Source organism: Lonchura striata, chromosome 32, assembly GCF_050655825.1.
Source record: "Lonchura striata isolate lonStrDom1 chromosome 32, ASM5065582v1, whole genome shotgun sequence".
NCBI classification, from domain to species: Eukaryota; Metazoa; Chordata; class Aves; order Passeriformes; family Estrildidae; genus Lonchura; species Lonchura striata.
The window spans coordinates 7,187,498-7,208,103 of NC_140734.1; the positions used below are offsets into that span (position 1 = coordinate 7,187,498).

The 20,606-nt window shown below is 45.3% G+C and overlaps 1 protein-coding gene across 1 annotated transcript; it reads right to left on the reverse strand.

The window, feature by feature from the left end:
• Window positions 1-2,381: 2,381 nt before the first annotated feature.
• LOC146764709 (fibroblast growth factor 11-like) lies at window positions 2,382-17,719 on the reverse strand. The gene is made up of 5 exons (XM_085564089.1): window positions 17,495-17,719; window positions 14,251-14,358; window positions 10,701-10,804; window positions 8,349-8,547; window positions 2,382-3,911 (listed from the first exon to the last, which is right to left on the reverse strand). Exons 1-5 carry the CDS (start codon window positions 17,688-17,690, stop codon window positions 3,832-3,834), a joined length of 687 nt encoding a protein of 228 aa, XP_085420215.1. The 5' UTR covers window positions 17,691-17,719; the 3' UTR covers window positions 2,382-3,831.
• Window positions 17,720-20,606: the final 2,887 nt, after the last annotated feature.

Here is a 20,606-nt window from a genome sequence, read left to right on the forward strand (position 1 = left end):
CGGGGGGGGGGGAGGGGAGGGGAGGGGACATTCCGCCCCTCCCCCACATCCGGAGCAGCTGCCGCCGCCCCTCCCCCACCCTGACCCTCCCCCACCCATTTTTAACCCTTTCCCCACCCCCCCTCGGCCCCTCCCCCACCCTTTTTACTCCCCCCTTTAGCCCCTCCCCCACCCTTTTAGCCCCTCCCCCTTTAGCCCCTCCCCCACCCTTTTAGCCCCTCCCCCTTTAGCCCCTCCCCCACCCTTTTAGCCCCTCCCCCTTTAGCCCCTCCCCCACCCCTTTAGCCCCTCCCCCACCCCTTTAACCCCTCCCCCTCCCTTTAACCCCTCCCCCACCCTTTTAGCCCCTCCCCCACCCTTTTAACCCCTCCCCCACCCTTTTAACCCCTCCCCCACCCCTTTAGCCCCTCCCTCACCCCTTTAACCCCTCCCCCACCCACTTTAACCCCTCCCCCACCCTTTAAACCCCTCCCCCACCCCCTTTAGCCCCTCCCCCACCCCTTTAGCCCCTCCCCCACCCCCTTTAGCCCCTCCCCCACCCCCTTTAGCCCCTCCCCCACCCCTTTAGCCCCTCCCCCACCCCCTTTAACCCCTCCCCCTCCCTTTTAACCCCTCCCCCACCCCTTTAGCCCCTCCCCCACCCTGACCCTCCCCCTTTTAACCCCTCCCCCACCCCTTTAACCCCTCCCCCACCCTTTTAGCCCCTCCCCCACCCTTTTAACCCCTCCCCCACCCCTTTAACCCCTCCCCCACCCCTTTAGCCCCTCCCCCACCCCTTTAACCCCTCCCCCACCCCCTTTAGCCCCTCCCCCACCCCTTTTAACCCCTCCCCCACCCTTTTAACCCCTCCCCCACCCCTGGCCCCTCCCCCCAGCCCCAAATGGGACCAAAAGTTCCAAAATTGCGCCCAAAAAAAACTCCGAAATTGGACCCAAAAATTCCGAAATTGGTCCAAAAAATCTCCAAAATTGGAGCAAAAATTCCCAAAATTGGTCCAAAATTGGACCAAAATTGGACCCAAAAATCCCAAAATTGAAGCCAAAATATTAAAAAATTACCTCGAAAATATTACGTAAAGACGGCAAAAATTGAACCCCGAAAATTTCAAGATTGGACCCAAAAAATTTGCAAAATTGAACTGAAAAATTCAAAATTGGACCCAAAATCGCCAAATTGATCCAAAATTCTAAAATTCAACTAAAAACCCCCAAAACGGAACCCAAAACCCCCAAAATTGAACCCAAAAGTTCCAGAAATGACCCCAAAAATTGACCTTAAAGATGCCAAAAATTGGACCCCAAAAATTCCAAAATTGACCCAAAAATTGATCCAAAAACACCAAAATTGAACCCAAAACCTCAAAATTCCAAACCTGACCCCAAAAACCCCCAAAACTGAGTCCCGAAAATCTCCAAAAACCGCCCAAAAATGGATCCAAAAAAACCCAAAACTGAACCCAAAAAATTCCAAAATTCTGGGCCCCAAAAAACCCCGAAACGGAGCCCCAAAAATCTCCAAAAACCGCCCAAAAATGGATCCAAAAAACCCCGAAATTGAACCCAAAAAATTCCAAAATTCTGGGCCCTAAAAAACCCCAAAACGGACCCAAAAAACCCCAAAATTGAACCCAAAAAAATTCCAAACCTGGGCCCCAAAAAACCCCAAAAAACCCCAAAAAACCCCAAAATGGACCCAAAAAAACCCCAAACTTGACCCAAAACGCCCCAAATAAAAACGAAAAATCCCCAAATGGATCCAAAACCCCCAAATTGACCCAAAACCGCCGAAATTCGCCCCAAAAGCGAGGCGGGAGCGGTCGGAACCGGTACAAACTGGTTTTTATTGGGGTTCCAGCTGTCAATCATGCGGAGAAGGGGGCGGGGCCTCGCCGGAGGGGGCGGGGCTTATTGCTCTGGGGGCGTGGCTTGCACAGTGAGGGGTCAATGGGAGGGGGCGTGGCCAAGGGGAAGGGGGCGTGGCCACGGGGAAAGGGGGCGTGGCTTGTGGGGGGGCTCGGGTCCCCACGTGGCCCGGGGGGGAATTTTGGGGGAATTTGGGGAAATTTTGGGATTTTTTGGGGGGATTTTTTTGGGGATTTTTTGGGGGTTTTTGGGGTCCCCCCAGGGGGTCTCGGGGAGGGGTTTTGGGGGGATTTTTTGGGGTTTTTTTCCTGGGGGGGTTTTGGGGATTTTTGGGGGTTTTTTTCAGGAGGGATTTTTGGTTTTTTTGGGGTTTTTTTTGGGTTTTTTTGGGGGGGATTTTTCGTGAATTTTTGGGTTTTTTTCAGGAGGATTTTTGAGGTTTTTTGAGGTATTTTGGGGTTTTTTGGGGGGGGATTTTTCAGGATTTTTTTTGGGTTTTTTTCAGGGAGGATTTTTGAGGGATTTTGGGGGTTTTTTTGGGTTTTTTTGGGGGGGATTTTTCAGGATTTTTTTGGTTTTTTTCAGTGAGGATTTTTGAGGTTTTTTGGGTTTTTTTGGGGGGATTTTTCGGGATTTTTTCTCGGAGATTTTCGGGATTTTTCTTGAAGGATTTTTGGGTTTTTTCCAGGAGGGATTTTTGGGTTTCTTCCGTGGATTTTTGTTTTTTTTTTTTCAGGGATTTTGGAGGTATTTTTTGGGCATATTTGGGATTTTTCACGATGGATTTTTGGGGTTTCTTCCGTGGATTTTTGGGGGTTTTTGGGAGGGATTTTTTGGGTTTTTCAATGGGAATTTTTTTTGGTTTTTTGGGTGAGAAATGTGGGATTTTTCAGGAACGATTTTTTGGGTTTCTTTCGTGGGTTTTTGGGGTTTTTTCCCAGGGATTTTGGGGATTTTTCATGAAGGATTTTTTGGGTTTTTTTCAGGGATTTTTGGGGATTTTTCAGGAAGGATTTTTGGGTTTCTTCCCTGGATTTTTTGGGATTTTTTTCAGCTTTTTGGGGAATTTTTGGGTGGGAATTTTGGGATTTTTCAGGAGGGATTTTTGGGATTTTTTTCCAGGGATTTTTGGGGTTTCTTCCGTGGATTTTTGTTTTTTTTTTTTCAGGGATTTTTGGGGTTTTTTTCCAGGGATTTTTGGGGTTTCTTCCATGGATTTTTCGGGATTTTTTTCAGCTTTTTGGGGAATTTTTGGGCGGGAATTTTGGGATTTTTCAGGAGGGATTTTTGGGATTTTTTTCCAGGGATTTTTGGGGTTTCTTCCATGGATTTTTGGGTTTTTTTTTTCAGGGATTTTTGGTGTTTTTTTCCAGGGATGTTTGGGGTTTCTTCCGTGGATTTTTCGGGATTTTTTTCAGCTTTTTGGGGAATTTTTGGGTGGGAATTTTGGGATTTTTCAGGAGGGATTTTTGGGATTTTTTTCCAGGGATTTTTGGGGTTTCTTCCATGGATTTTTGGGGTTTTTTTTTTCAGGGATTTTTGGTGTTTTTTTCCAGGGATTTTTGGGGTTTTTTTTTTCAGGGATTTTTGGTGTTTTTTTCCAGGGATTTTTGGGGTTTCTTCCGTGGATTTTTTGGGATTTTTTTCAGCTTTTTGGGGAATTTTTGGGTGGGAATTTTGGGATTTTTCAGGAGGGATTTTTGGTGTTTTTTTCCAGGGATTTTTGGGGTTTCTTCCATGGATTTTTCGGGATTTTTTTCAGCTTTTTGGGGGATTTTTGGGCGGGAATTTTGGGATTTTTCAGGAGGGATTTTTAGGGTTTCTTCCATGGATTTTTTGGGATTTTTTTTCAGTTTTTTCGGGTTTTTCGGTGCCCCCCCCCCGGGGTTTTCATTTTTTTTTGAGAGGTCGAGGTCAAGCCGAGGTCAGAGGTCACGGCGCCGAGGTCGCGGGGTCAGAGGTCACGGGGTCAGAGGTCACCGGGGGGTGGGGGAGGGGTCCCGGGGGGCTCCTCGACCTCGTGCAGGGACGGCTCCCGGTACAGCGCCACTGCGGGAACCCCAAATTCAGCCCAAATTTCACCAAAATCCCCCCAAATTACAGCCCCAAATCAGCCCAAATTCCACCCCAAATTTCAGCCCAAATTCATCCCAAATTTCACCAAAATCCCCCCAACTTACAGCCCAAATTCAGCCCAAATTTATCCCAAATGTCACCAAAATCCCCCCAAATTACAGCCCCAAATCAGCCCAAATTCCACCCCAAATTTCAGCCCAAATATATCCCAAATTTCACCAAAATCCACCCAAATTACAGCCCAAATTCAGCCCAAATTTCACCAAAATCCACCCAAATTACAGCCCAAATTCAGCCCAAATTTCACTGAAATCCACCCAAATTTCAGCCCAAATTTCATCCCAAATTTCACCAAAATCCCCCCAAATTACAGCCCAAAATCAGCCCAAATTCCACCCCAAATTTCAGCCCAAATTCAGCCCAAATTTCACCAAAATCCACCCAAATTACAGCCCAAATTCATCCCAAATTTCACTGAAATCCACCCAAATTTCAGCCCAAATTCAGCCCAAATTTCACTGAAATTCACCCAAATTTCACCCCAAATTTCATCCCAAATTTCACTGAAATTCCCCCAAATTACAGCCCAAAATCAGCCCAAATTCCACCCCAAATTTCAGCCCAAATTCAGCCCAAATTTCACCAAAATCCACCCAAATTACAGCCCAAATTCATCCCAAATTTCACTGAAATCCACCCAAATTTCAGCCCAAATTCAGCCCAAATTTCACTGAAATTCACCCAAATTTCACCCCAAATTTCATCCCAAATTTCACCAAAATCCCCCCAAATTACAGCCCCAAATCAGCCCAAATTCCACCCCAAATTTCAGCCCAAATTCATCCCAAATTTCACCAAAATCCCCCCAACTTACAGCCCAAATTCAGCCCAAATTTCACTGAAATCCACCCAAAATTCAGCCCAAATTTATCCCAAATTTCACCAAAATCCCCCCAAAATCAGCCCAAATTCCACCCCAAATTTCAGCCCAAATTTATCCCAAATTTCATCCCAAATTTCACCAAAATCCCCCAAAATTACAGCCCAAAATCAGCCCAAATTCCACCCCAAATTTCAGCCCAAATTCATCCCAAATTTCATCCCAAATTTCACCAAAATCCACCCAAATTTCAGCCCAAATTCATCCCAAATTTCACCAAAATCCACCCAAATTTCAGCCCAAATTCATCCCAAATTTCACCAAAATCCCCCCAAAATTACAACCCAAATTTAGCCCACATTTATCCCAAATTTCATCCCAAATTTATCCCGAATTTCACTGAAATCCACCCAAATTTCAGCCCAAATTTATCCCAAATTTAGCACAAATTTCATCCCAAATTTATCTCAAATTTCACCAGAATCCCCAAAAATTTCATCCCAAATTTCACTGAAATCCCCCCAAATTTCAGCCCAAATTTATCCCAAATTTCACCAGAATCTGCCCAAATTTCATCCCAAATTTCACCAAAATCCACCCAAATTTCACCCCAAATTTCAGCCCAAATTTATCCCAAATTTCATCCCAAATTTCACCAAAATCCACCCAAATATCAGCTCAAATTTCCTCCCAAATTTGAGCCCAAACCCCCAATTTTTTCATTTCTGATCCCCGATTTTTGGGTCCAAACCCCCAAATTTCGGATCCTTGATCCCAAATCCCCAATTTTCAGTCCCAAATCCACGATTTTTCCATTTCGTACCCCTTTTTTTTGTCCCAAATCCCCAATTTTTGGTCCCAAACCCCCATTTTTTGCGTTTCTGACCCCAAATTTTCGGCTGAAATTCCCGAATTTTTGGGTCAAACCCCCAATTTTGGGTTCTAAAACCACAATTTTGGGTTTCAATCCCCAAATTTCTGGATCCAAACACTAATTTCAGGTTCCTGATCCCCAATTTTGCATTCTGACCCTCAACTTATGGTTCCTGATCTCCAATTTTTGGTCCCAAATCCCCATTTTTTGGGTTTCTGACCCCATTTTTTTTGTCCCAAACCCCGAATTTTTGGGTCAAAACCCCCAAATTTTAGATCCTTCATCCCAAATCCCCAATTTTTGGTCCCAAATCCATGATTTTTCCATTTCGTACCCCATTTTTCTGTCCCAAATCCCCAATTTTTGCTCCCAAACCCCCATTTTTTGGGTTTCTGACCCCATTTTTTTTGTCCCAAACCCCGAATTTTTGGGTTGAAAACCCCAAATTTTGGGTTTTCCCCACCCTCGAGCAGCTGTGGCAGGAAGTGCGCGGCCGCCTTGTCCTTGCGCACGCGGCGCCCAACCATGGGCTCACTCCCATCCCAATTTTTGGCCCCAAACCCCCATTTTTTGGGTTTCTGACCCCATTTTTTTTGTCCCAAACCCCGAATTTTTGGGTGCAAACCCCCAAATTTTGGGTTTTCCCTCACCCTCGAGCAGCTGGGGCAGGAAGTGCGCGGCCGCCTTGTCCTTGCGCACGTGGCACCCAACCATGGGCTCACTCCCATCCCAATTTTTGCTCCCAAACCCCCATTTTTTGGGTTTCTGACCCCATTTTTTCGGCTGAAATTCCCAAATTTTTGGGTGCAAACCCCCAAATTTGGTTATTTCCCTCACCCTCGAGCAGCTGGGGCAGGAAGTGCGCGGCCGCCTTGTCCTTGCGCACGTGGCACCCAACCATGGGCTCACTCCCATCCCAATTTTTGCTCCCAAACCCCCATTTTTTGGGTTTCTGACCCCAATTTTCGGCTGAAATTCCCAAATTTTTGGGTTGAAACCCCCACATTTTGGATCCTTGATCCCAAATCCCCAATTTTCAGTCCAAAACCCACGATTTTTCCATTTTTCTGTCCCAAATCCCCAAACCTTGGCCCCAAACCCCCATTTTTTGGGTTTCTGACCCCATTTTTTTTGTCCCAAACCCCGAATTTTTGGGTTGAAAACCCCAAATTTTGGGTTTCTCTCACCCTCGAGCAGCTGTGGCAGGAAGTGCGCGGCCGCCTTGTCCTTGCGCACGCGGCGCCCAACCATGGGCTCACTCCCATCCCAATTTTTGCTCCCAAACCCCCATTTTTTGGGTTTCTGACCCCATTTTTTTGTCCCAAACCCCAAATTTTTGGGTGCAAACCCCCAAATTTTGGGTTTTCCCTTACCCTCGAGCAGCTGGGGCAGGAAGTGCGCGGCCGCCTTGTCCTTGCGCACGTGGCGCCCAAGCATGGGCTCACTCCCATCCCAATTTTTGGTCCCAAACCCCCATTTTTTGGGTTTCTGACCCCATTTTTTTTGTCCCAAACCCCGAATTTTTGGGTTGAAAACCCCAAATTTTGGGTTTCTCTCACCCTCGAGCAGCTGTGGCAGGAAGTGCGCGGCCGCCTTGTCCTCGCGCACGCGGGGCCCGGCCATGGGCTCACTCCCATCCCAATTTTTGGTCCCAAACCCCCATTTTTTGGGTTTCTGACCCCATTTTTTTTGTCCCAAACCCCGAATTTTTGGGTGCAAACCCCCAAATTTTGGATTTTCCCCACCCTCGAGCAGCTGTGGCAGGAAGTGCGCGGCCGCCTTGTCCTTGCGCACGTGGCGCCCAACCATGGGCTCACTCCCATCCCAATTTTTGCTCCCAAACCCCCATTTTTTGGGTTTCTGACCCCAATTTTTTTGTCCCAAACCCCGAATTTTTGGGTGCAAACCCCCAAATTTTGGGTTTCTCTCACCCTCGAGCAGCTGGGGCAGGAAGCGCGCGGCCGCCTTGTCCTTGCGCACGTGGCGCCCAACCATGGGCTCACTCCCATCCCAATTTTTGGCCCCAAACCCCCATTTTTTGGGTTTCTGACCCCAATTTTCGGCTGAAATTCCCAAATTTTTGGGTTGAAACCCCCACATTTTGGATCCTTGATCCCAAATCCCCAATTTTCAGTCCAAAACCCACGATTTTTCCATTTTTCTGTCCCAAATCCCCAAACCTTGGCCCCAAACCCCCATTTTTTGGGTTTCTGACCCCATTTTTTCGGCTGAAATTCCCAAATTTTTGGGTGCAAACCCCCAAATTTGGTTATTTCCCTCACCCTCGAGCAGCTGTGGCAGGAAGTGCGCGGCCGCCTCGTCCTTGCGCACGTGGCGCCCAACCATGGGCTCACTCCCATCCCAATTTTTGCTCCCAAACCCCCATTTTTTGGGTTTCTGACCCCATTTTTTTTGTCCCAAACCCCAAATTTTTGGGTGCAAACCCCCAAATTTTGGGTTTTTCCTCACCCTCGAGCAGCTGTGGCAGGAAGTGCGCGGCCACCTTGTCCTTGCGCACGCGGCGCCCAACCATGGGCTCACTCCCATCCCAATTTTTGCTCCCAAACCCCCATTTTTTGGGTTTCTGACCCCATTTTTTTTGTCCCAAACCCCCAATTTTTGGGTGCAAACCCCCAAATTTGGTTATTTTCCTCACCCTCGAGCAGCTGGGGCAGGAAGTGCGCGGCCGCCTTGTCCTTGCGCACGCGGGGCCCGGCCATGGGCCGCCCGTGCCGGTCCAGCCCCAGGTACCAGGCGCGGCCCGAGCGGCGCTGCCGGTAGAGCGCCGAGGCGTAGAGCACGTGGTAGTTCTGGAACACGCCCTCCTTGAAGCGGCACTCGGGCGTGAAGTGCACCTGCGGGCACCTGGGCGTCAGGTGGGCACACCTGGGCACACCTGGGATACACCTGGGCACACCTGGGCACACCTGGGATACACCTGGGTACTCCTGAGATACACCTGGGTACACCTGGATACTCCTGGGACACACCTGGGCACACCTGGGATACACCTGGGTACTCCTGAGATACACCTGGGTACACCTGGGCACACCTGGGATACACCTGGGTACTCCTGAGATACACCTGGGTACACCTGGGCACACCTGGGATACACCTGGGTACTCCTGAGATACACCTGGGTACACCTGGGCACACCTGGGATACACCTGGGTACTCCTGAGATACACCTGGGTACACCTGGGATACACCCAGGACACCCAGGGCCCTCCTTGAAGCGGCACTCGGGCGTGAAGTGCACCTGCGGGCACCTGGGCGTCAGGTGGGCACACCTGGGTGCACCTGAGATACACCTGGGCACACCTGGATACTCCTGAGATACACCTGGGCACACCTGGGATACACCTGGGATACACCTGGGCACACCTGGGATACACCTGGGCACACCTGGGCACACCTGGGCACACCTGAGATACACCTGGATACTCCTGGATACACCCAGGGACACCCAGGGCCCTCCTTGAAGCGGCACTCGGGCGTGAAGTGCACCTGGGCACACCTGGGCGTCAGGTGAGCGCACCTGGGCACACCTGGGATACACCTGGGATACACCTGGGCACACCTGGGGGCACCTGGGATACACCTGGGTACTCCTGAGATACACCTGGATACACCCAAGGACACCCAGGGCCCTCCTTGAAGCGGCACTCGGGTGTGAAGTGCACCTGGAACACACCTGGGCTGAGGTGGGCACACCTGGGTACACCTGGGCACACCTGGGATACACCTGGGATACACCTGGGATACACCTGGGCACACCTGGGATACACCTGGGATACACCTGGGCACTCCTGAGATACACCTGGGCACACCTGGATAGACCTGGGATACTCCTGGGACACACCTGGGCACACCTGGGCACACCTGGGGCACACCTGGGCACACCTGGGGCACACCTGGGCACACCTGGGGCACACCTGGGCACACCTGGGCACACCTGGGATACACCTGGGATACACCTGGGCACTCCTGAGATACACCTGGGCACACCTGGATAGACCTGGGATACTCCTGGGACACACCTGGGCACACCTGGGCACACCTGGGGCACACCTGGGCACACCTGGGATACACCTGGGATACACCTGGGCACACCTGGGCACACCTGGGCACACCTGGGATACAGCTGGGCACACCTGGGCACACCTGGGCACACCTGGGCTACACCTGGGCACACCTGGGCACACCTGGGCACACCTGGGCACACCTGGGATACACCTGGGATACACCTGGGCACACCTGGGCACACCTGGGATACACCTGGGCACACCTGGGCACACCTGGGCACACCTGGGATACACCTGGGATACACCTGGGATACACCTGGATACACCTGGGCACACCTGGATACACCTGGGGCACACCTGGGCACACCTGGGATACACCTGGGCACACCTGGGGCACACCTGGGCACACCTGGGGCACACCTGGGCACACCTGGATAGACCTAGGATACACCTGGGCACACCTGGGCACACCTGGGGCACACCTGGGCACACCTGGGCATTTTGGGGGGGGTCCCAGGATGGGTTTTGGGGTGGAATTTGGGGTTTTTGGGGTATTTTTGGGATTTAGGGGCGGATTTTTGGCTTTCGGGGCGGAATTTGGGATTTTTGGGGGCGGATTTGGGGATTTTTTGATGTTGGATTTGGGGGATTTTTGGGGTGGATTTTGGGGCAGATTTTGGGTTTTTTTCAGGTTTTTTTAGGGGAATTTTGGTGTTTTTTGGGGGATTTTTGGGATTTCGGGGCGGATTTTTGGCTTTCGGGGCGGAATTTGGGATTTTTGGGGGCGGATTTGGGGATTTTTTGATGTTGGATTTGGGGTAGTTTTTGGGGTGGATTTTGGGGCAGATTTTGGGTTTTTTTCAGGTTTTTTTAGGGGAATTTTGGTGTTTTTTTGGGATTTTTGGGATTTCGGGGCGGATTTTTGGCTTTCGGGGCAGAATTTGGGATTTTTGGGGCGGATTTGGGGATTTTGGGGCACTCACGGAGGTGTAGACGACGCCGGCGCCGTTCATGGCCACGTAACGCCCGGCCCGGGCGCCCTGCAGGGCGACGACGCGGAGCCCGACCGGGATCAGGTTGAACAGCGCTGGGGGGAGAAAATACCAGTAAAAACCAGTATGGACCAGTATAGACCAGTATGAACCAGTATAGACCAGTATGGACCAGAAAAAAACAGAAAAAAACCCAGAAAAATGGTAAAAAAACCATAAAAAACAGTATGAACCAGTATAAACCAGTATAGACCAGTATAGACCAGTATGAACCAGTATGGACCAGTATGGACCAGTATGGACCAGTATGGACCAGGAAAAAACAGAAAAAAACCCAGAAAAATGGTAAAAAAACCATTAAAAACAGTATGAACCAGTATGAACCAGTATAGACCAGTATGGACCAGTATGGACCAGTATGAACCAGTATGGACCAGTATGAACCAGTATGGACCAGAAAAAAAACAGAAAAAAAACCAGAAAAATGGTAAAAAAAACATTAAAAACAGTATGAACCAGTATGAACCAGTATAGACCAGTATGGACCAGTATGGACCAGAAGAAAACCAGAAAAAAACCCAGAAAAATGGTAAAAAAAACCATTAAAAACAGTATGAACCAGTATGAACCAGTATGGACAAGTATGGACAAGTATAGACCAGAAAAAAACTAAAAAAAATGGTAAAAAACCCATAAAAAACAGTAGAAACCAGTATAGACCAGTATGAACCAGTATAGACCAGTATGAACCAGTACAGAGCAGAAAAAAAACAAAAAAACCAAAAAAAACCCAGAAAAAAATGGTAAAAAAACCCATAAAAAACAGTATAAACCAGTATAAACCAGTATAGACCAGTATAGACCAGGAAAAAATGGTAAAAAACCCATAGAAACCAGTATAAACCAGTATAGACCAGTATAGACCAGTATGAACCAGTATGGACCAGTATAGACCAGAAAAAAACAGAAAAAAACAGAAAAATGGTAAAAAAACCATAAAAAACAGTATGAACCAGTATAAACCAGTATAAACCAGTATAGACCAGTATGAACCAGTATGAACCAGTACAGAGCAGAAAAAAAAAAAAAACCCAAAAAAAACCACCCAGAAAAAAATGGTAAAAAAACCCATAAAAAACAGTATAAACCAGTATAAACCAGTATAGACCAGTATAGACCAGTATAGACCAGTACAGACCAGTACAGACCAGAAAAAAACCCAGAAAAAAATGGTAAAAAAACCCATAAAAACCAGTATAAACCAATAGAAACCAGTATAAACCAGTATAGCCCATCCCAAACCAGTATAAACCAGTATAAAACCAATAAAAACCAGTAAAATATGGTAAAAATCGGCAAAAAAATAGTAAAAAATAGTAAAAAAAAGGGATAAACTGGTCGAAACCATTCCAAACCGGCCCAAACCAGTATAGCCCGGTGAAACCAGTATAAACCAGTATAAACCAGTATAAACCAGTATAAAACCAATAAAAAACAATAAAAAATGGTAAAAACCAGCAAAAAAATAGTAAAAAATAGTAAAAAAATGGGATAAACTGGCCGGAGCCATTCCAAACCATTCCAAACCAGCCCAAACCGGCCCAAACCAGTATAAACCAGTATAAACCAGTATAAAACCAATAAAAACCAGTAAAAAATGGTAAAAATCGGCAAAAAAATAGTAAAAAATAGTAAAAAAAAGGGATAAACTGGTCGAAACCATTCCAAACCAGCCCAAACTGGCCCAAACCAGTATAAACCAGTATAAACCAGTATAAAATCAATAAAAAACAGTAAAAAATGGTAAATATCAGCAAAAAACAGTAAAAAAAATGGGATAACCTGGTCCAAACCAGCCCAAACCAGTATAGCCCATCCCAAACCAGTATCAACCAGTATCAACCAGTAAAAACCAATCAAAACCAGTAAAAAATGGTCAAAATCAGCAAAAAAATAGTAAAAAATAGTAAAAAAAATAGGATAAACTGGCCCGAACCATTCCAAACCAGCCCAAACCGGCCCAAACCGGCCCAAACCAGTATAGCCCATCCCAAACCAGTATAAACCAGTATAAAATCAATAAAAACCAGTAAAAAATGGTAAAAACCAGCAAAAAAATAGTAAAAAATAGTTAAAAAAAGGGATAAACTGGCTCGAAACCATTCCAAACCGGCCCAAACCAGTATAAAGCAGTATAAAACCAATAAAAACCAGTAAAAAATGGTAAAAATCAGCAAAAAACAGTAAAAAAATAGTAAAAAAAAGGGATAAACTGGCCCGAACCAGCCCAAACCAGCCCAAACCGGCCCGAACCGGCCCAAACCAGTATAACCCAGTATAAACCAGTATGAACCAGTATCAACCAGTAAAAACCAATCAAAACCAGTAAAAAATGGCAAAAATCGGCAAAAAAATAGTAAAAAATAGTATAAAAAAGGGATAAACTGGTCCAAACCAGCCCAAACCAGCCCAAACCAGTCCAAACCGGCCCAAACCAGTATAAACCAGTATAAACCAGTATAAAACCAATAAAAAACAATAAAAAATGGTAAAAATCAGCAAAAAAATAGTAAAAAATAGTAAAAAAAAGGGATAAACTGGCCCGAACCAGCCCAAACCAGTGTAACCCATCTCAAACCAGTCCAAACCAGTATAAACCAGTATAAAATCAATAAAAACCAGTAAAAAATGGTAAAAATTGGCTAAAAAATAGTAAAAAAAAGGGATAAACTGGCCCGAACCATTCCAAACCGGCCCAAACCGGCCCAAACCAGTATAGCCCATCCCAAACCAGTATAAACCAGTATAAAACCAATAAAAACCAGTAAAAAAATGGTAAAAATTGGCAAAAAAATAGTAAAAAAAAGGGATAAACTGGTCGAAACCATTCCAAACCAGCCCAAACCAGTGTAACCCATCCCAAACCAGTCCAAACCATTATAAACCAGTAAAAAAATGGTAAAAATCAGCAAAAACCAGTAAAAAAATGGTAAAAATCAGCAAAAAACAGTAAAAAAAAGGGATAAACTGGCCCAAACCATTCCAAAGCAGCCCAACCAGCCCAAACCAGTATAAACCAGTATAAAATCAATAAAAACCAGTAAAAAAATGGTAAAATTCAGCAAAAAAATAGTAAAAAATAGTAAAAAAAAGGGATAAACTGGTCCGAACCATTCCAAACCAGCCCAAACCAGTCCAAACCAGTATAAACCAGTATAAAACCAATAAAAAACAGTTAAAAAATGGCAAAAATAGGCAAAAAAATAGTAAAAAATAGTAAAAAAAAGGGATAAACTGGCCCGAACCATTCCAAACCGGCCCAAACCAGTCCAAACCAGTATAGCCCATCCCAAACCAGTATAAACCAGTATAAAACCAGTAAAAAACAGTTAAAAAATGGCAAAAATCGGCAAAAAAATAGTAAAAAATAGTAAAAAAAAGGGATAAACTGGCCTGAACCAGCCCAAACCATCCCAAACCAGCCCAAACCAGTATAACCCGGTGAAACCAGTATGAACCAGTATGAACCAGTAGGACTCACTGCCGGGCCCCGGCTCGGCGGCGCCGTCCAGCCGTCCGTCCGCTCCCATCTGCAGGAAGTGGCCGTGGCCGCCCCGGAGCCGCGCGATCGCCCCCCGCAGCTGCGGCTCTGCGCCCCGAAATCGCCGGAATTCGCCCCAAAACGGAGAGAGATTATCCGCAAAAATGGAGAGATTGGTGTCCCAAAGTTACAGAAATTATCCCCGAAAAGAGAGAGATTGGTGTCCCAAAATTACAGAAATTATCCCCGAAAATGGAGAGATTGTTGTCCCAAAATTACAGAAATTATCCGCAAAAATGGAGAGATTGTTGTCCCAAAATTACAGAAATTATCCCCGAAAATGGAGAGATTATTGTCCCAAAATTACAGAAATTATCCCCGAAAATGGAGAGATTATTGTCCCAAAATTACAGAAATTATCCGCAAAAATGGAGAGATTATTGTCCCAAAATTACAGAAATTATCCCCGAAAATAGAGAGATTATTGTCCCAAAATTACAGAAATTATCCCCAAAAATGGAGAGATTATTGTCCCAAAATTACAGAAATTATCCCCGAAAATAGAGAGGTTATTGTCCCAAAAATGCAGAAATTATCCCCGAAAATACAGATATTATTGTCCCAAAAATGCAGAAATTATCCCCAAAACAGAGAGGTGATTGTTCCTGGAGTGGGAGAGGTCATTGTCCCGAAAATGGAGAAATTATCCCCGAAAATGGAGAAATTAGTGTCCCGAAAATATAGAAATTATCCCCAAAAATATAGAAATTATCCCCAAAAATAGAGAAATTATCCCCAAAACGGAGAGGCGATCGTCCCCGGAGTGGGAGAGGTTATTGTCCCGAAAATGGAGAAATTAGTGTCCCAAAAATAGAGAAATTATCCCCGAAAATGGAGAAATTATTGTCCCCAAAATGGAGAAATTATCCCCGAAAATACAGATATTATTGTCCCAAAAATAGAGAAATTATCCCCGAAAATACAGAAATTATTGTCCCAAAAATGGAGAAATTATTGTCCCCAAAATGGAGAAATTATCCCCAAAAATAGAGAAATTATCCCCGAAAATACAGATATTATTGTCCCGAAAATGCAGAAATTATTGTCCCAAAAATGGAGAAATTATCCCCGAAAACACAGAGAGGTTCACCCCGAAAATGGAGAAATTATCCCCAAAATTGAGAAATTATTGTCCCCAGAATAGAGAAATTATCCCCAAAAACACCGAAATTCACCCCAAAATGGAGAAATTGTTGTTCCCCCAAAATCCCCCAAAATCCCCCCAAACTTCCCCTAAGCCTTAAAAAAACCCACCAAGAAACCCAAAAAACCCCGAAAAAAAACTTCAAAAGAATCCCCAAAAACTCCGAAAAAAATCCCAAAAATTCCCAAAAAATTTCCCAAAAAATTCCCCCAAAATTCCCAAAAAACTCTCAAAAAATTCCCAATAAATTCCCAAAAAAAACCCCCCTAAAAAATCCAAAAAAAATAGCAAAAATTCCTAAAAAGTACCCCAAAAATCCTCAAAAAATTCCCTAAAAAAAAAAAACCCCAAAAATCCCAAAAATTTCTCAAAAAATTCTAAAAAAAATCCCAAAAAATTCCCCAAAAATCCTGAAAAATTCCCAATCAATTTCCCCCCAAAAAAATCCCAAAAAAATCCCCAAAAAATTCCCCAAAAATCCCAAAAAATTACCGAAAAATTCCCAATAAATTCCCAAAAAATCGCAAAAAATTGCCAAAAAAAATCCCAAAAAAGTCCCCCAAAATCCCAGAAAAAATCCCCAAAAATCCCCAAAAAAATTCCCCAAAAAATCCCAAAAAAATTCCGAAAAAATCCCTAAAATATCCCAAAAAAAATCGCAAAAAATCCCAAAAAATCCCCAAAAAATCCCCAAAAAATCCCAAATTTTTCCCCAAATTTCCCCCAAAAAACCTTAAAAAAATCTAAAAAAAAATCCCAAAAAATCCCCCAAAAATCCCTAAGAATTCCCCCAAAAATTCCTGAAAATTCCCCAATAAATTACCAGAAAAAATCCCTAAAAATTCAAAAAATTCCCCAAAAAATTCCCCCCAAAAAATCCACCAAAATTACCTAAAATTTCATCAAAAATTCCCAAAATATCCCGAAAACTTCTCAATAAATTCCACAAAAAAATCCCCAATAAATTCCCCAAAAAAATCCCAAAAAAATCCCAATAAATTCCACAAAAAAATCCCAAAAAATTGCAAAAAATTCCCAAAAAAATCCCAAAAAAATCCCCAAAAAATCCCAATAAAATCCAAAAAAATCCCCAAAAAAATCCCAAAAAATCCCCAAAAAATCCCCAAAAAAATCGCAAAAAATCCCAAAAAATCCCCAAAAAAATCCCAAAAAATCCCCAATTTCCCCCCAATTTTCCCCCAATTTTCCCCCAATTTTCCCCAAATTCCCCCCAAATTTCCCCCTAATTTCCCCCAATTCCCCCCAATCCCCCGCGCTCACCGGGCGGTTTCTCGCGGGCTCTGCGCCGCCCGCCGCAGTTGCGCACTTTGGCCACGAGGCGGCGCAGCTGCCGCTGGCACAGCGAGGCAAGAAATGCCCCAAAAATCCCCCAAAATTTCCCCAAAAAACCTTGAAAAATCCTAAAAAAAATCCCAAAAAATTCCCCAAAAATCCTGAAAAATTCCCAATCAACTTCCCCCCGAAAAAAATCCCCCAAAAATCCCCAAAAGTTCCCCAAAAAATTCCCGAAAAATCCCAAAAAATTACCGAAAAATTCCCAATAAATTCCCAAAAAATCCCCCAAAAATCCCCCAAAAAAATTCCCCAAAAAATCCTCAAAAATTACCGAAAAATTCCCAAAAAATCCCCCAAAAATCCCCCAAAAAAATTCCCCAAAAATCCCAAAAAATTACCGAAAAATTCCCAATAAATTCCCAAAAAATCCCCCAAAAATCCCCCCAAAAAATTCCCCAAAAATCCCCAAAAATTACCGAAAAATTCCCAATAAATTCCACAAAAAAATCCCAAAAAATCGCAAAAAATTCCCAAAAAAATCCCCCAAAAATCCCCAAAAAATCCCAATAAAATCCAAAAAAATCCCCCAAAAAATCGCAAAAAATCCCCAAAAAATCCCAATAAAATCCAAAAAAATCCCCAAAAAAATCCCAAAAAATCCCCAAATTTCCCCCCAATTTCCCCCCAAATTTTCCCCCCAATTTCCCCCCAAATTCCCCAATTTCCCCAACCCCCCGCGCTCACCGGGCGGTTTCTCGCGGGCTCTGCGCCGCCCGCCGCAGTTGCGCACTTTGGCCACGAGGCGGCGCAGCTGCCGCTGGCACAGCGAGGGCGGCCGGGGGGCGCCGGGGGCGCGCGCGGGGCCGGGGGCGCGCGGCGCGCCGCCCTCGCGGGGTCCCCCCCGCCGCTGCCGGATCAGCGACGACGCCAGAGCCGCCATGGGAAATTTGGGGACAATTCCGCGCTTTTTGGGGGTTTTGGGGTTTTGGGGGGTTTTTGGGGGGTTTTGGGGATTTTTGGGGATTTTTTTGGGGGGGTTTTGAGGGGTTTTAAGGGGGTTTTGGGAGTTTGGGGGGATTTTTTGGGGTGGTTTGGGGAAGTTTTCAGGTGGTTTTGGGGTTTCTTTGGGGTTTTGGGGGTTTTGGGGGGGTTTGGGGATTTTTTGGGATTTTTTGGGGATTTTTTGGGGGTTTTTTGGGGGGTTTTAGGGGAGTTTTGGGGATTTATTGGGATTTTTTTGGGATTTTTTGGGGGTTTTTGGGGGGGGTTTAGGATTTTGGAGGGATTTTTTGGGGTGGTTTGGGGGGGTTTCTTAAGGTATTTTTGGGGCTTCTTTGGGTTTTGGGGGGTTTTTGGGGTTTGGGGGATTTTTTGGGATTTTTTGGGATTTTTTGGGATTTTTTGGGGGGGTTTTTGGGGGGTTTTTAGGGGTTTTAGGGGGGGTTTTGGGAGTTTGGGGGGATTTTTTGGGGTGGTTTGGGGGGGAGTTTTAGGTGGATTTGGGGTTTCTTTGGGTTTTGGGGGTTTTGGGGGGGTTTTGGGATTTTTTGGGATTTTTTTGGGGATTTTTTGGGGGGGTTTTGGGATTTTGGAGGGATTTTTTGGGGTGGTTTGGGGGAGTTTTTAGGTGGTTTTGGGGTTTTGGGGGTTTTTGGGGTTTTGGGGATTTTTTGGGGATTTTTTGGGATTTTTTGGGGGGTTTTAGGGGGGGTTTGGAATTTTTGGGGAATTTTTTGGGGTGGTTTGGGGGAGGGTTTTAGGTGGTTTTGGGGTTTCTTTGGGTTTTTGGGGGTTTTTGGGGTTTTTGGGGATTTTTGGGGATTTTTTGGGATTTTTTGGGGTTTTTTGGGGGGGTTTTAGGGGGGGTTTTGGGATTTTGGGGGGATTTTTTGGGGTGGTTTGGGGGAGGGTTTTTTTAGGGATTTTGGGGGGTTTTGGGGTTTTTTTGGTTTTTCGGGTTTTTGGGGTTTTTGGGGATTTTTTGGGAGTTTTTTTGGAGGGGTTTTGGGGAGGGTTTGGGGGGATTTTGGGGGTTTTTTGGGGGTTTTTTGGGTTTTTTTGGGGGGGTTGAAGGGGTTCTGGGGGGAGTTTGGGACTTTTTGGGGGGTTTGGGGAATTTGGGGTTTTTTGGGTTTTTTTTTGGTTTTTTGGGGTTTTTTGTGGTGTTTTTTGGGATTGATTTGGGGTTTTTTTGGGGGGTTCAGGAGTTTTAAGGGGAGTTTTGGGGTTTTTTTGGGGTTTTGGGATTTTTTGGGGATTTTTTTTGGGGGGGGGGTTGAGGGGTTTTGAGCGGTTTTGGAGTTTTCGGGATTTTTTTGGGATGTTTTGGGTGTTCTTAGGGAACTTTTTTTAGGATTTTTTTGGGGGGAATTTTTGGGGGTTTTTTTGGGGGGATGTGAAAAGGTTTTGGGGGAGTTTTGGGTTTTTTTGGTGTTTTTAAGAATTTTTTGGGGTTTTTCGGGGTTTTTTGGGTTTTTGGGGGTGTCTGAGGAGTTTTGGAGGGAGTTTTGGGGGAGTTTTTTGGGGTTTTTGCGATTTTTTAGGGGATTTGGGGTATTTTTGGGGGAGTTTTTGGGGTTTTGGGGTTTTCTTTCGAGTTTTTGGTGGATTTTTGGGGTTTTTTCCGGGTTTTTGGGAGGTTTGGGGGGGGGGGGTTTGAGGGATTTTGGGCTTTTTTGGGATTTTTTGGGGTTTTTTTTGGTTCTTTTGGGGTTTATTGTGGGGCTTTTGGGGGAGGGTTCATGGTTTGGGGTTTTTTGGGGTGATTTTGGGGTTTTTTGGAGTTTTTGGGTTTTGAGGCTTTTTTCGGGGTTTTTTGGGGGATTTTTTGGGGAGTTTGAAGAGTTTTTGGGGGTTTTTGGGGGACTTTGGGTTTTTTGGGGGATTTTTGGGATTTTGGGATATTTTGGGGTTTTATGGGGGGGTTTTCTGGGAGGATTTGGAGTTTTTTGGGGGTTCGAGGATTTTTGGGGGGGTTTGGGGCTTTTTGGTGTTTTGGGGAAGTTTTGGGATTTTTTGGGGGGGGTTTAAGGGATTTTTTTGGGGTTTTGTTTTTCTGGGGAGGCTTTGGGGTTTTTTGGGGTTTTTTTTGTGTTTTTAGGGGTTTTTTGGGGGGGGTCGTGGGGTTTTTTGGGAATTTTTCGGGAGGGTTTTTTGGGGGGGAGTTGAGAGATTTTTGGGGATTTTTGGGGATTTTTTGGGGGGTTTGGGGGAGCTTTGGAAATTTTTGGAGCTTCTTGAGGTTTTCTGAGAAGGTTTGGGATTTTTTTGGGGGATTTTGGGGATTTTTGGGGGGGATTTATTGGGGGTTTTTGCAGTTTTCAGGAATTTTGGGGGTTTTGGGGGTTTTTTGGGGCCTTGTGGTTTTTTTGAGGGTTTTATGGGGGGATTTGGGGGGATAAAAGTTTTTGGAAGTTTTTTGGTTTTTTGTGGTTATTTTGGGGGGGACTTGGGGGTTTTTTGGGGGATTTTTGGGGTTTTTTCGGGAGGGTTTTGGGTTTTTCCTGAGAGTTTTGGGAATTTGGGGCGGATCCGGGATTTTTTGGGGGGAGTTTTGTGGTTTAAAGAGAATTTTGGGGGAAGTTTTGGGGTTTAAAGAGAATTTTGGGGTTTTTGGGGGAATTTTCGGCAGAGTTTAAATGGCTTTAAATGGGTTTTGGGGCAGTTTGGGGAGATTTGGAGATTTTGGGGATTTTGGGAGGAATTTGAGGGATTTTCAAGGTTTTTTAGGGAATTTTGGGGAGATTTTAGGGGGTTTGGGGATTTTGGGGGATTTTTAGAGATTTCAGGGAGATTTTGGGCAGGATTTGGGATTTTGGGGGAGGTTTTGGGGATTTTTGGGAGATTTTGGGGGGAT